The 14,247-nt window shown below is 43.2% G+C and overlaps 1 protein-coding gene across 3 annotated transcripts in view; it reads right to left on the reverse strand.

The window, feature by feature from the left end:
* ENTREP1 (endosomal transmembrane epsin interactor 1) overlaps positions 1 to 14,247 on the reverse strand; it is a 58,560-nt gene that overhangs the window by 4,540 nt on the left and 39,773 nt on the right. For all 3 annotated transcript variants that reach the window (XM_019661113.1, XM_019661112.1, XM_019661114.1), the window contains 6 exons: positions 11,848 to 11,976; positions 10,301 to 10,408; positions 10,030 to 10,163; positions 3,585 to 3,714; positions 3,336 to 3,414; positions 1,889 to 2,035 (listed from right to left, as the gene is read on the reverse strand). In XM_019661113.1, coding sequence (XP_019516658.1) covers positions 1,889 to 2,035; positions 3,336 to 3,414; positions 3,585 to 3,714; positions 10,030 to 10,163; positions 10,301 to 10,408; positions 11,848 to 11,976 — 727 coding nt within the window. The remainder of the gene's footprint in view (positions 1 to 1,888; positions 2,036 to 3,335; positions 3,415 to 3,584; positions 3,715 to 10,029; positions 10,164 to 10,300; positions 10,409 to 11,847; positions 11,977 to 14,247) is intronic.

Genomic DNA, 14,247 nt, shown 5'->3' on the forward strand with positions numbered 1-14,247 from the left:
TGTCCGCTTTGACTGTACCTGTGTCCTAAACATCCTCAAGGGCACTGTGCTGCCTTATATTACCAATGCTCACACCACGGCTGTGAGGCAGCTCTACGGCTGACTATTACAGAAAGAGAAGTCTAAGTGCAGAAAAATTACACGTCATTCCAGAAGTCAACAGCGGGCCTGGGCAATCCAGCTCAGGCTCTAATTTCCACAGCTACCTACTTCAGCAAGGGCATAAGGACTGGCAGGACATTTCTACACTGGCAAGGCTGTGAAGTGAAACTGGGGCCTGGTCTCCACATGTTCATAAGCCAGCCAGCAGCCTTCTGTGTACCCGGCACAGGAGATTTCAGTCTGCGCAGGCCTGATAAGCAGGAATTTAGATATTCAAGGAGGAAAGGAAGTGGGGGGAGGGGAGAATAGTGGAGGAAGGGGAGCAGCATCCTTTTCCTCTGAAGAAAGGGAGGCGTGAGGCTCTCTAAACAAGGGTTGGCAGCACTCCTCCTAGGCTGCCATATGCATATCACAGAGAGCCGGAATCTTCCAGGAATACTCCCTACAGATGCTCATGGACAGAGTCAGGACTACACACTCAAGTCACTTGAAGGCCACTTGGTCCCTTCCACAACGGGGTCCCTTCCTCCAACAGGGAAACATGGCATCCTCTCCCCTGCAGCACTGCAGGGTGGAAAGGGGTTCTGGGAAGATCTCTCTAAGCTGTGCACACAGCAAAGTTCCTGTTGAAGCCGGCAGGTGGCCAGCTCGAGTCCTCAACTTGCCAGGTAGGGCAGAGACCCGCAGTGCAGAAGGGTCTGGGGAGCTGAGGAGCCAGGCTGCCAGCCTGCTGGGGTTGCAGAGGTGTGCTCAGTCCCAGGTGGTGGGACTCCTCCCCACTCAGAAGCCACAGCAGAGACAAGAGGGCTGTTCTGTCTGGCTCCCACACGGTCAGTCCAGAGCTGCGGCAAACAACACAGGCTGTCAGAGGGACGGGACCAGACTGGAATGGGGCGACACAGGGCCCCAGAGAGAGCGGGGTGAGGATATTATCTGCAGAGAGCGTGAGGAGAGAGCATAGGCCCCCTGTGAGAACGGGTCACCGAAAGAAGACGGTGCTGGTAGGGTTACAAGTTTTCATTTTCTTCCTTTGTTTCCTTTATATTTTACAATTTTCTACAACGAAGACATATTTGGAGATGTCTGGGTATTCATATACTCAAAAAAAAATGCCGCAATGTTATTTTACATTTTTTTAATTAAAAATAATTTTTAATGAATTCAGATAATATCTACACATAGATATCTACAAAACAGAGAAGGAGGGAGAGGGAGTGTGAGTTTCACTCCATCCAAAGTTCTTAAAACAAGGTCAGATTTAAATAATTCAATTTACTCATACACAGTAAAAATATAACTAATATTAAATTATAGAAGAGGGGATTTAAAAAATACATCGCTTTCACTTTTTCCTTGAGAGAGAATGTTTATTCCAGGAGGATTGCGAGCATCTAGAAATGAGAACTAGGTTTGCCTTATTTTGTTCGTGGAGTACCTACTACAATATCATGTGCAACCAAATACTTTTGATGAAAATGACTTAAAAAGAGAAAAAAAAAGAAACCCTACCAGCCTTAAAAGATGTGGCAGAAGTATATTCCTAATATGTAAGTAGACTACCTTATTGGGTTGTCGGAAAAGTCATGACGTATTTTTCTATGTTTTTCGTTGCAAAAATGCATCATGACTTTTCCGACAGCCCAATATTTTCCCAAGACCTCTTAACTTCCTTTACGCTATCTCTTGAACCTGAACCACAGGGCCTGGGGTGAACAGAGCCACCTGCTCTCACCTGGCACCCTGAGGCAAATAAGTGCTCTGCGGGGAGCTTGGGGAATAACCTCACCTCTCTCCGTGGAATGATGGAGCACAGGGTCACTCTTCGATCTTGTCCTCAGCGGTTGGAGGACTCTTCTCGCGGGATGTTGCTGGTTTGAGTTGGGTGTTGAAATAGATGCACTTTCTTCTCCAGGTGTGTTAGGAATGTCCCCACCTGATGTTTTTTGTTTGTTTGTTTTAAAGAGAAGAAACAAAAATTATCTCACCAGCTGCAGCCTCCAAAATGTCAGGCAGGAAACACCTGTGAGCCCAAACCTGCCGGGGCGAGGGTAATGCAGTTAACAACATTTGCTTAGGCTGCTGGCCCAGGAACTTTTTATTTCCCGGCACTATGGGAAAGGCTGCCCCTCCAGACCTAAAACAAACACAGACCTTTACATCCAAGAACAAAATAAAGATGCCCTGCCAAAATGTTGGGGTTTTTTTTTTTCCTAAAGGCGCTTAGCATTTTCTCCAGTGAAGCATGCTGGTGCAGCTTCAGGACTAGAAAGCTCCTAGCCATCTTATAGTTTCTGACCATTCAGTGTGAGCTTGCCAGGGTGGAAGGTAACACCCACACAGGTGAGGTGGCTTCCCTGCAGGCTGCAGATCCAGTGCAGGCAGAGGAGGTGTCTGCAGGCCGGGCTGTGAAACTCCAAGAGAGCCAAGTTAAAGAGCCACGGGCCAGTCAAGGACTCGGTAAAACCACTCCAGAACTGGATACCTTCTGCTCAGGAAAAAAAAAAAATCACAATCATTTGTGAGCCTGTGTTGTGGTCTGGGAAACTTTTTTTAAGAAATGGAAGAATTACAAACATACTTAGGAAACAGAATGCTGCTGCATAATTCTGTAGAAGATGGAAGGTGAACAGAACAGAAGCCCAGTTCTAAACGGTGCTGCTGAAAAATTACCTCTGCCTAAAATAGCTAAAAGTTGATCCATTATTTATCACCATGTGCAAATGTGTCCTGGTGGACAGCTCTCTGGGCCATGTAAAACCTCTTCAAAGAGAGAAAGCTGCAACGATGTTCCCTTAAACTATGAGAATCAATATAAACTGACGCTAGTATTTAATACAGGACTGGAAATTGGAAATCACTACATGTTAAGGCAGCATGACCTGGGCCCCAGGTCATAAAGGACAGCACAACCTCACAGCAAATCACCCTTTGATAAATGAAATTCTTTTTTCCCTTCAAAAGAGCTCATCGTCGTTTCACAGGCAAAAATAAAAACACTGAGAATTGTCAGGCTGTTCGTAAAAGACTCTGAGGATATCCGTGTTTCTGTTTACATGTTAACTCCCCTTATAAGCCCTCAAAGTTGATAGTATTTTTACATCTCGAAAGGCTGTAACTGGAATCATTTATTCCAAGAATATCTGACCTCCAACAAAATATCATACAGCTCATTATTTGACCATGTTTGAATTCACTGAAATCACAAGTGTAGGCAGAGATGAAGGGTTTATTACCTTGAGTCACTGGCATGCACGTCGGTTCCAACGAGCTTGTGGCCGCTTCTGATCCTTCTGAGATTTGGAATGAGGATCCCTGCATCACAGGAAAAAAGAGGGATCTTTGTTGATAAACAAGTCAAGCATCCTCTGGACTCAGTGAACTTAAAAAGATCTGCGAGGCACAGTCTCCCATTGCTCTCCGTGTCGCATACTGCTTTTGCTACTTGTGGTCAACATACCAAAGAGGAACTCTGTGGACAGTACCTGGTCCTGGTCTGTCTGGTTCACCACAGCTTCGTAGGGAGGTGGGGGGTCCAGGGGACAGAAGACTTCCACACCTTTGATTCGTGCTCCGTAGATATGCGGCAGTGGAATGATGTCAGGACCGACCATCCTAGGAAAAGCATGCTGGCATCAAGAAGCATGTTCTACGGCCATGTGACATAAGTGGCTCCTGCATGGGGGCCTTTGCCGCTCAAGTGTTATCCTTAGGCAAGTGACAATGTATAAAATGTAATACCAGCATTCCTTTCCAATCCACTAGGCAAAAAGGAAACAATGATCCGTAAGAAACTAAAAGCAGATTAGTGGTTGCCAGGACTGGGGGTAGGGGGTCATGGAGAGCGACTGCTTCAGAGTACAGGATCTCCTTGGAGGTGATGAAAATGCTTTAGAACTTGATGGACGTGATGGTTGCACCATATCGTGAATGTGCTAACTGCCACTCAAGTGTATACTTTCAAATGGTCCATTTCATGTTATGTGAATTTCACCTCAAAGAAAAGAAAACAAAACAAAACCAGGGCCTCAGGGAAACTCAATTATTTCTTACATTAGTATATGACAAGTTTCTTGCCTGGGTGTCCCTAATGTCTGATTCATGCCAAGAAATCACTACTTGTTAAAAAAACATTTGAAGGGATAAACAAATTTGATCAAATAAAGCAAACAGCGTCATAGCTCAGAGACAGAGCAGCATACTGCAGGCGGAAACACAGAGTGACCCTTACTAAAGGTGCTCATTCAACAAACACTGATTGTTTGCTCTGTGTCAGGTACTGTGGTTTTGTCCTGTGGGTGAGAGACCCTTGATAGCAAAAAACAAAACCAAAAGGGAAAAACCCACAAGATATTCTATACACACACACACACACACACACACAATCTAGGTAACAAAGAACATAAATTTTAAAGGAATAGTTAAAGCTACAGGAAGGTAATATGCTAAGTGAAATAAGTCAAACAGTGAAAGATAAATACCATATGATCTCACCTGTATATGGAATCTAAAGAACAAAATAAACAAACAAAACAGAAACAGACTCATAGATACAGAGAACAAACTGATGGTTGCTGGATGTGAGGGGGTTGGGAGCTGGGTGAAAAAAGTGAAGGGATTAAAAAGTACAAATTGGTAGTTGCGAAATAGTCATAGGGATGTAAAGTACAGCATAGAGGAATATAGTCAATAATATTATAATAACTATGTATAGTGCTAGGTGGGTACTAGACTAATAGGAGGAAGGGAATCAGTAAATTATATAAATTTCTAACTACTATGCTACACACCTGAAACGAACATAAAATAATACTGAATGTTAACTATAATTGAATGTTAATTGAAATAAATTTTAAAAAGAAAAAAATAGTTAACAATACATGGAATAATACATACATGGAATAACAACAAAAATATAGTTAACAATACCTTTTAATGAAACTTCTAGTTATAAAATAAATAAGTCCTGGGGATGTAATGTACAGCATGGTGACTAGCTAGTTAATAATACTGTATTGTATGTTTGAAAATTGTTAAGAGAGTAGATCTTAAAAGTTCTCATCACAAGAAAAACTTTTAAACTACGTGTGGTGATGGACATTAACTAGATTTATTATGGTGATTGTTTTGCAATACAGACATAGCAAATCATTACATTGTACACCTGAAACTGTATTCTATTTCAATTATATCTCAATTTTTAAAAAATACACAGAAGACCCAAAAATTAAAAAGTACTGGAGTATTGGAGAATGAAAAAAAAAAAAGCAAAGTTTAATGTGTATTCTTGAAATGCAAACATGGACATAAACTAAAAAAGACTAAATACTGAGCAACTCCAGCAATCCCAGGCCCTTCCTGGACCTGACCAAAGATGCCTTCCTGACCAATGAACAAAGTGGCTTGTTTTACTCGATGAGACCAAGGGACTCGTCTGTCCTCCCCAGAGGGCCAGTCTTCAATCCTTAATTACATGTGCCATCTTTCTAGCACTTACAGGCCCTTGACTTCTCCCCATCAGCCAACTCTGCCAGCATTTGTTCACTGCTGTGCCCTTGCCTGGAAAGTTAATATCCCTGTTTGCTTGTTAGCTCTGGCGGTCTATGTTTTATGTTCCCAGACCAGTGGCTACCTAGACACAGTATGTTCACAGAAAAGAGGGAGCTTCCTTAGGGCCAAGAGGTCAGAGGAAAAGGCTTCCATTTTTAGATCCTAAACTACTCCACAATCTGTTCAAGAAGGACAACTGGTGGGTTGGGGGTGGAGGGACACACTTTATCCAAATCGACTGCAAAATAAATGGTTTCTATGGTGGCTATCAAAATGACCAGGAAAGCCTCGTTTTGATGGAAGATGCTGTTAGAGTTGATGCAGAAGGAAAGCTTCTTTCTTATTCAGCAGCTTTTCCTTATTTTATCTCTGGGTAGGTACATAAGGACCCATGGAGGGAAATGGGTCTGCTAGCTCCTGGCAGGTTTTTTTCCTGACCCCCTATGGCGCTCAACCTCAGCTACAGAGAAGAATCACCTGGGGAGGTTTCTAAACTATGAATGGCCCAGCCTCACTACTAGAAATTCTGCCCGGATTGCCTGTGGTGGGACCCAGGTATCTGTAGGTGGTCAGAGCCCCAGATCATTGCAATGCACAGCCAGGATGGAGACTGCTGTAAAAGGAAATGCATCATGGTGGCTGAAATGAAAACCCTGTTATATCTGGGAAAGGGGATCAGATTTTTATTAAAAATTAGTGTCTTAGGAAAACTGGTACCTGATAAGGTAGAGAGAGGTGTGATTAAGGGTTAAATGTTTCTTAAAAGTAAGATACGTGCCAAGAACATTTTCAACCAGGGAACTCACAATGGTAGAGCACAGTCTAAGCTTTTATTTTTAGAAAGACTTTTTTATGCCCGCTATCTCTTAACAATCCTCTCCGCAGCCATGTGACAATGCAGGTGAATGAGGAAACTGAGGCTCAGAAATGGTAAGAGATCCACCCAGGGTTATTACCCTTTTAAGAGATTCCAAAGCCTGGCTCTTTCAAGTTGATCTCAAAGTCTCCAGGAAACCTTCCCTGGTTCGTGTTCCTGGGCACTGAAGATGAATAGGAAACCTAAACAGACCATGCAAAATATGTTGTTCTGCTTCGATGCTACAAATAGGCCTTGAGAACTCATCCAAGGGGGATGGCAGCAACTAATAAAATATGCCCTTGACCAAAGAATGATCTTCATTTATGTACTGGAAAAACCATGCCCTTTTACTGGCACATGGTGGTAGGGTTGCTGCCCATGCAGGGGGGAGCGAGGCAGGGGTGCCCCGCCCAACAGCTGAGCACTGGGTCAACCCCTAGCACAGTCCGGCTCCACTTGACGGTGGGTTTTGAAGCTTGTTAGGAAAGGAAATGGATGAGTTTTGTTGTCTTCACCTTTGAGAGACTCCCAGGCAATCTGGTTCCTACTGCCTCCTCTTCAATTTTCTATAGCAAGTAACATCCCCATGGTACAGCCAGGTCCACGTTCATGACGTAGTTTGGAGACTCTCCTCTTTGACTCCTGACTCAAGCCAACTTGTGAGATTGGGGGACTCCCTAGAGTTGTGGAGACAGGGTGTGCAGCCCACTCCGGTACTTACTGATCAATTCACAAATTAGATAACCCATCTTTGGACAGAAGCCTTGACTGCAATCAAGCTTCTGTTTATGACAGTAACTTGAGAAGCCCTTTCTCAAGGAGTTACCAATGTATGAAGTGGCTGTATTTATAGAAGCTAAATAAATAAACCTCTTCTGAGAGGTCATAATACTTTACAGGAAATGGGGAGCCTTTATTGTGTTAAAACACTTAACGGAACTTATTGTGGAAATTTTAAGAAGACATTCGTTAATATTGTGCCTGCCTGCTTATGAGAAAGAAAATTACCAATTGGGGCTACACAGCCAATATCCACGAAGTTGACTTATACTAAGAATCTAGCAAAGTTGGTGAAACTTAAAAATATCTTTGATATGGGTGACCGGTTAGCTCAGTTGGTTAGAGTGTGGTGCTGATAATACCAGGGGTGCTGGTTCCATCCCGGCATGGGCGACGGTGAGCTGCACCCTCCTTAAAAGAGTCAACTGTGCCATTGTAGCATGAAAGCAATGTGTAACCAATGGCCATGGCTGTTCCCCAATAAAAATTTAAATATATATATATATATATACACACACACACACACACACACACATATCTTTGATAGAATATATATCTAAAGGTGAATAAAATTTAGCCATTTTAAAAAGGAAAATGAGCTGCCCTTTGGTATTGGTAGAATTTCAGAAAATGAGTGTTTGCCCTTTGGAAATATGACCTAGTGCTCCAGGTATATATTTAGGCCAGCAGTGTCTTCTTTCTCACAAGGGTGTTTTGCTTTAACACTCCCCACCACACCCCACCCTCATTCCTTCTGGAAAGTTCTGAATGGTAATGCCCTTGAGGAGAAACTTGTTTGTCTTCTTCCAACCTGGATTTGGCCACGGGCTGTCTCAGGACTGAGAGGGACAAATCCAGGGATGCACCCAGATCCTCCAAGAGCAGAAATACCCACACTGCTAAACATGGCTGTGGAGGAACAGAGGGGAGAAAGGAAGGAGAGAAGGGAAGGTCGGGGGTGTCTCCAGCACTCTGCTGGACAGCACAACTTCTACGCCCACATGAGTCACTTTCCCTTTCTGCTACTGCAGGAAATTAAATCTGTCTGCTGCCTCCTCTTAGGTCAACCAAGTGCTCATCCGCAACCTCAGGGAGCCAAGAAATCCTTCTTGAAGAGGGCATTTCTCCTCCCAACCGTGAAATAACAGGCATTTTTACTGTCCATCCATGTGCCCTCTTTACCCAGCCTGAGACTGGGCTAAGATTTTAGCACATGTGTCCTAATGTACACAAAGAACATGGGTTTTGTTGCTATGTCTCTCTGGCCCCTGTAATTCTTGGCTCATGTCTTAAGAGAACTGGGAAGCTGTCCTGTGCCCTGAAGCTTCAAAATTCCTGTACACCACTCCCTAAACAATAGGCAGGCTGAGCTGATCCCCAGGCCACCCCCCTGGCCCCAGCCGTCCAGCCAGCTGACATCCCCTCTGGCTTTGTGGTCATCTCAACCTCTGCCTAGGCGGTGGACAGGGGACAGCCCGGAGGTGGGGTTTAGGTATGACTCAGAGGGTCAAATCAAAAAGATAAACCATTGAAAAGAACATTAACAGCATCTGGTGGTAGCTCCCACTGCAACCTGTTTCAAAGTCACATGTGGTTGCCCTGAGCGTTAGAAAATGGAATTCAAAAAACCCCAAGCCTGGCATCCAATTTGTTTGACAGCTTTCCACATATACCTCAGGAATTAAAAAGTAAAACTTCCTGGCCCCCTGAATATCGAGCTAAAGACACTACTAGCCTTTCTGTAGCATTTAGAGATTCTTTTTTGGAAGCTTAAATATAAGCTTGCTTATGCTCTAAATTCAGCTTAAGATCACTTCATTCAGGAAGCCAACCTTGACTGGCTGGCTCTTCTTCAAGCTCTCTGCAGCCCACCCATCAGATTAGGTGGCCCTCTGTGCTCTCAAATTCTCTCTTTTGAGTACTACTGTGATCCTAACAACACTCATTTTAAATTACCTAGATTGTGAGCTCCTTGATAGGGGGAGAAGGTGAGTCTAACTCATTCTGAATCTCAATAACCCAGCACAGTGACTAGTAAGCAGCAGATTGCATAAATGTTCGTTGATTGAATAAATGAAGTTATTTAACAGAGAGTTACAATTCCAATTCCAGAAGTCACTAACAATCAGAGGAAGTCAGACAGCATTTCAGTCTACAAAAAAATAATTCTACAAGTAATAATTCCTAAGCCTTAAAAAAACAGATGATCAAGTTTTGAGCTAGAATTTGAAAACGAAAATAATCATGGTGTCTATTTTTTCTAGACCAGAGAGAAGTAATTAATAATTCATCTTCTTTTAATGGCTGAGAAGAATTTCATGATTTGGGGAACCTGCTGATGGTGTTATAATGAACATCGATTTGGCCTAACTGAGCGCGTTTCCAGGGCAACCGCAGCTCTCAATCATGTCAAATTACAGCAGTTATCTCACTGGGTGTCCGTTTTCCTAGGAAGCTAATTGAAATTGAAAAAGTATATCCTTAGGTCAAGGTTTGACTTTTCTTTGGTTTCATGCAGTTTATGAGAGAGAGAGAGAGAGAGAGAGAGAGAGAGAGAGAGAGAGAGGGAGAGAGATGGAGAAATAGAAAATCCTAAAAAACAACGCGGTATGTCTGTATTTCAGAGAGAGGTCAGAGCACATGCTATGAGATCTGGAGTCCCTTCAGTCTTCTAAACCGAGAGCACCCCACAGCAGAGAACTGGTCGGGGGTCATGGGGGGGCGTGGCTTAGGAATGATACCTGCGGTTCATCCGGGGTGTGCACGAGTAAAACGTGGCGAAATAGGACGGGGGAGGCACAGGCGGCACGAAGTCATCAGGGTCTGGGATGCGTCCATGTTCTTCCACTTCCTCGGCAGAAATCTGGGATTCATCCTAGTTAAACAAACAGCACCTCCGTGAGTCAGCAGCCTTCATACAAAGGCTGGAGGAGAAAAGCAATGGATTACACAGAAAGACGGTGGGCTGGCTCAGCAGAAACACAGCCATGGTGCCACCTTGCAGGGACTTACGCTGCAGGATCTTCTGGCTGCAAATATCTGGAGGTAGCGAAGGGCGGCTGCCACCAAGCAGACGGTGGTGGTCAGGGCATTCAAGGCACACAAGGCGAAAAGGACTTTCTAGGACAAGGAAACAATGACACCCCTGAGTATTTCAAAGCCAGTGACCGGAATGCAATATAAAAAACTTTTTAAAGTAGTATTAATAATACTGTCCCCAAAAGACAATCCTCATTAAAAAAAATGCACACGGTAAGTGCAGAAAAAAATGTTGGTGATTACTGTGACTCTCATACAATAGTGAGTGCTTCTGAATTGGCAAAACTTATCTTAGAAATTTCCTGTCCCCAAAACGCCAGATACTACAGTATTTCTTTTTATCAAGCATCAGATTACTGTCTGAAAACATTCCTTCCAGGACAGCAAGGAGTTTCTCTTCCAAAGTTGCCGTTCCCAGTGACATCAATTCCCAGCCTCCCCCTCCCACGGCCCGCACCAGGACAGCTTGCTGCTTAATTTGTGGCCACTGATTCTATTTCAGGAGCTATTGGCAGAGCTGCCAGGGGCACACAACTAGGACAACGGAGGGGGCAGGGCTCCCGAGTGTAAACAGGGCTTTACTCTTATAAACACACATCTCAAAATAGCAGCAAAGGCAATTCCAAAAGTTTCTGTTGCCACAGTCCTGGCTCCTTAGTGGGGATTTCCCCAAGCTCAGTCCTGGCTCAGAAAGTTTGGGGGTGACTCAGCTACCAAAAATCCAGAAGCCAAAGAAAGAAGGCCATTTTTACATCCTGCAGAAACCAAAAAGCTGGCAGCCTCTCTCTCTGCTTAGAGATTGCTCCTCCCCACAAAAAAACAAACCCAAAACAAATATCTAAAGAAAGCTGTCAGTGGCAGATTTTCCAAAAGCTAAGACCTTAGGATTCACCAACACATCTTGTCACCCTCTGGGCTAACGCACCTTAAGTCAGGACACAATTTTCATCCAATTCCCGAGTAAAGGTTAATTTTGTATGTCTCTTCAACTGGGATCATTTGTTTTTAATCTCTTTTGCTTAGTATAGTTGCTGCATTTAACAAAGAAGGGAAGGGCTTGAATTTCTTTTGTGTTTTCTGGCCAATCTCTCTCCTTAGTCTGTGTGTTCCAGAATGGCAGCGCTCGTTTCCACCAACAAAGGAGCATCAGGACAACGGCAAATGGGCACGCAATTTAAAGGTTTTGCTAAAAGCTACGTCAAATATGAGTAGTTACATCATACGTGTGTACGTATGTTCATGTGTGTATAGAAACATACATACATATGTGCTCTACGTTTAGGGTCCTTTACATTTTTCCCTATCTTCTAATTCTTGAACACAAAGAAATATATAATTTAAGAGACACAATAATCTGTAACTCTGTGTTCAATTTCGTCTCTGGGTCACTGATGAGGGGTCATGTCTACTTTCAACAGTGTAGCTGTTTGAGGGAGGTCATGGGGTAGGGATATTTCAAGTAACTTTGCCTTCTCTGGGGACCCTGTGGTGTATCTATTGCTGGAATCCATTTGAGGTACCTTAAGTAGTAGGTGAACCGCGCTACAAGGCTGAACGGGGAAGAGTTTCAAGGCATTTTCTTTGTCTGTGCATTTGGCTGGTTGAAATTCTTCACAACAGAAGCAAATCTTGCCTTCGCCTAAGTCCACCTTAAGAGAGGGAGGCAGAACAATAATTTAATTATTAAGAAGAAAACACACAGGCTACCGCAATGGACCACCAATCCTACAGCATGAGATACGGCAGGGTTCAGAGTCAGGGAGTGTCTGTATCAGGACAGGCTAGGGTGTGCTGTGGTAGCAACCAGCCCGCAAATTCCAGTGGCTTAACCAACCAAGGTATTTCTTGAATATGCTACATATCCACTGCAGGTCAGCAGGGGACTCTGTTCATCCTATTCCCTTAGAGACCCAGGTTGATGGTGCATCTACCATCTCAGGATTGGTCATCACTATGCCAAAGAGACGGAGAACACAAGATGAATCACACATCAGCACTTAAAGTAGGGTTGCCAGATACAATGCAGGATGCTCTGTTAGACTTGAATCCAGATCAATAACAGACCATTTGTTAGTATATGTCCCAAATATTGCATGAGACATGTTTATAGTAATAAAAAAATTGGCATTCCAATTTAATTGGGTGTCCTGTATATTTATTGGCTAAATCTGATAACCCTAGCTTAAATCTTCCTCTTGGAAATGACACTCATCACTTTAGCTCACATATCATTGCCAAAGTAAGTCATAAGGCCCCACCAAACTCCAAGAGAGCAAGAAAGTGCAATCTAACATGTGCCTGCAAGCAGCACAGGGTATATTTGGTGTACAGTAGCCCTATTCCATGCAGGCTTAAAGAGATGTCTTAGTTCACATCTTCCATGTTTTCTTTATTGAAGTGATAACATCACTGATGAGTAATCTCATATATATATTTTTAGTGAGATGCTCTGCAAACTTCTGGTCACTTTTCCAAGTTTCCCTTGAGTCGAGTTGTGAAACTATGTAACACCTGATTATGGCTCATAAAACCCATAATCTAGAAGCAGAGGTTTGTTCTTACGTGCTCTGCTGCTTGCGCTGTTGAAGTTGACTATCCTATCTTGGCTGAAAAGGAAAGCCACACCTCTTTCACACTTGTTATTAATCAGGCAGCTTTGACTTACTAGCTGCAAATTTCTGGAGGAATCTTTAAGAATGACTGGACAGCTACAATGCTTTTGTCGCTAAACAGGAAAAAAAAATGTTTTTTCTTATTGAAGTAAGATTCTTACAATCTAGCCTTAGTAATAAATTTCATGGTATTTTTCCAAATTAGGAGAAAATTTAGTTCCTTATAACACAAGTTGACTAGGAAGCTAAAAAAAATAATAATAAGTCCACTACCAGATTACACATTTTTTGGCTTGGTTGTAGTTTTTCTTCTTTTTTTCAGATGGAACACACACACACACACACACACACACACACACACACAATTTACATGCACAAATCTAAGCATACCATTCAAGGAATTCTGAGCAATGCATACACCTGTGTAACCCAAACCCTGATGAACATAAAGAGCTTTAGCATCACAGGAGTACGTTTCCTCATGCCCCTCCCCATCGATCGCTGCCCACACCCTCCTGGAGACAAGCACTGTTTTGACTTTTTTCTACACAGATTAGTTTTGCCCCTTCCAGAACTCCAAGGATCCTGTAACAATTTTTATTCCTTGTCCTTAAAATCACATTGAGAGGGATGCATTATTATATCAAACACTGATGCCCAGATTTTGATATAAATTCTGCCTCTGATACAAAGAATTACAACTAGAGTTACCTCAACAGACTCCATAATCTATCAATTCATCTCCATTTGGTGTCTGTCCCTTCCTGGTTTGTTCACGGGGGTTATCTCAACAATGTCCTCACACCTAGATCCAAAACCCACCCATCCCACCCCACCCCCACACACACAAGGGCACAAGGCTGTTTGTATTTGAATTTTTCTTCCTTTGTCTCACATTTTTGAAGATATATCCTGCTGCTAATATCTATACTTGCCTTCTGAAGGAAAACTACTGTGCCCATGCAGACAGGATATGTCTCTGCAGGGTCTAGGCCAGTGGGAACTTTTCTCTCAGGGATGCTGGCTTTCTCCTGGCTCCTCTTCCATAATTAGTAACACTCCTTACACTGGACTGAATTCAGCAGGTAAATAGTACTCCCGGGGGGCTTCCTCCTTTAAAGTCTGCAGTTGAGAATTTCCTGTTTCGATAGTTACAGCACTATTTAGTAGTAACAAAGAAGCAGCTAACAGAAATGATACATTCTGCACATGGATACTTCCTGCTCATGTCCACAAGGCCCTCTTCTCCCCAAACAGGGGCACCAAGCTTACTTTTTCCAGCATGACACAGGGCAATTTCTATTTCTT

This window comes from Hipposideros armiger, unplaced genomic scaffold (genome assembly GCF_001890085.2).
Source record: "Hipposideros armiger isolate ML-2016 unplaced genomic scaffold, ASM189008v1 scaffold_335, whole genome shotgun sequence".
Lineage (NCBI taxonomy): Eukaryota > Metazoa > Chordata > Mammalia > Chiroptera > Hipposideridae > Hipposideros > Hipposideros armiger.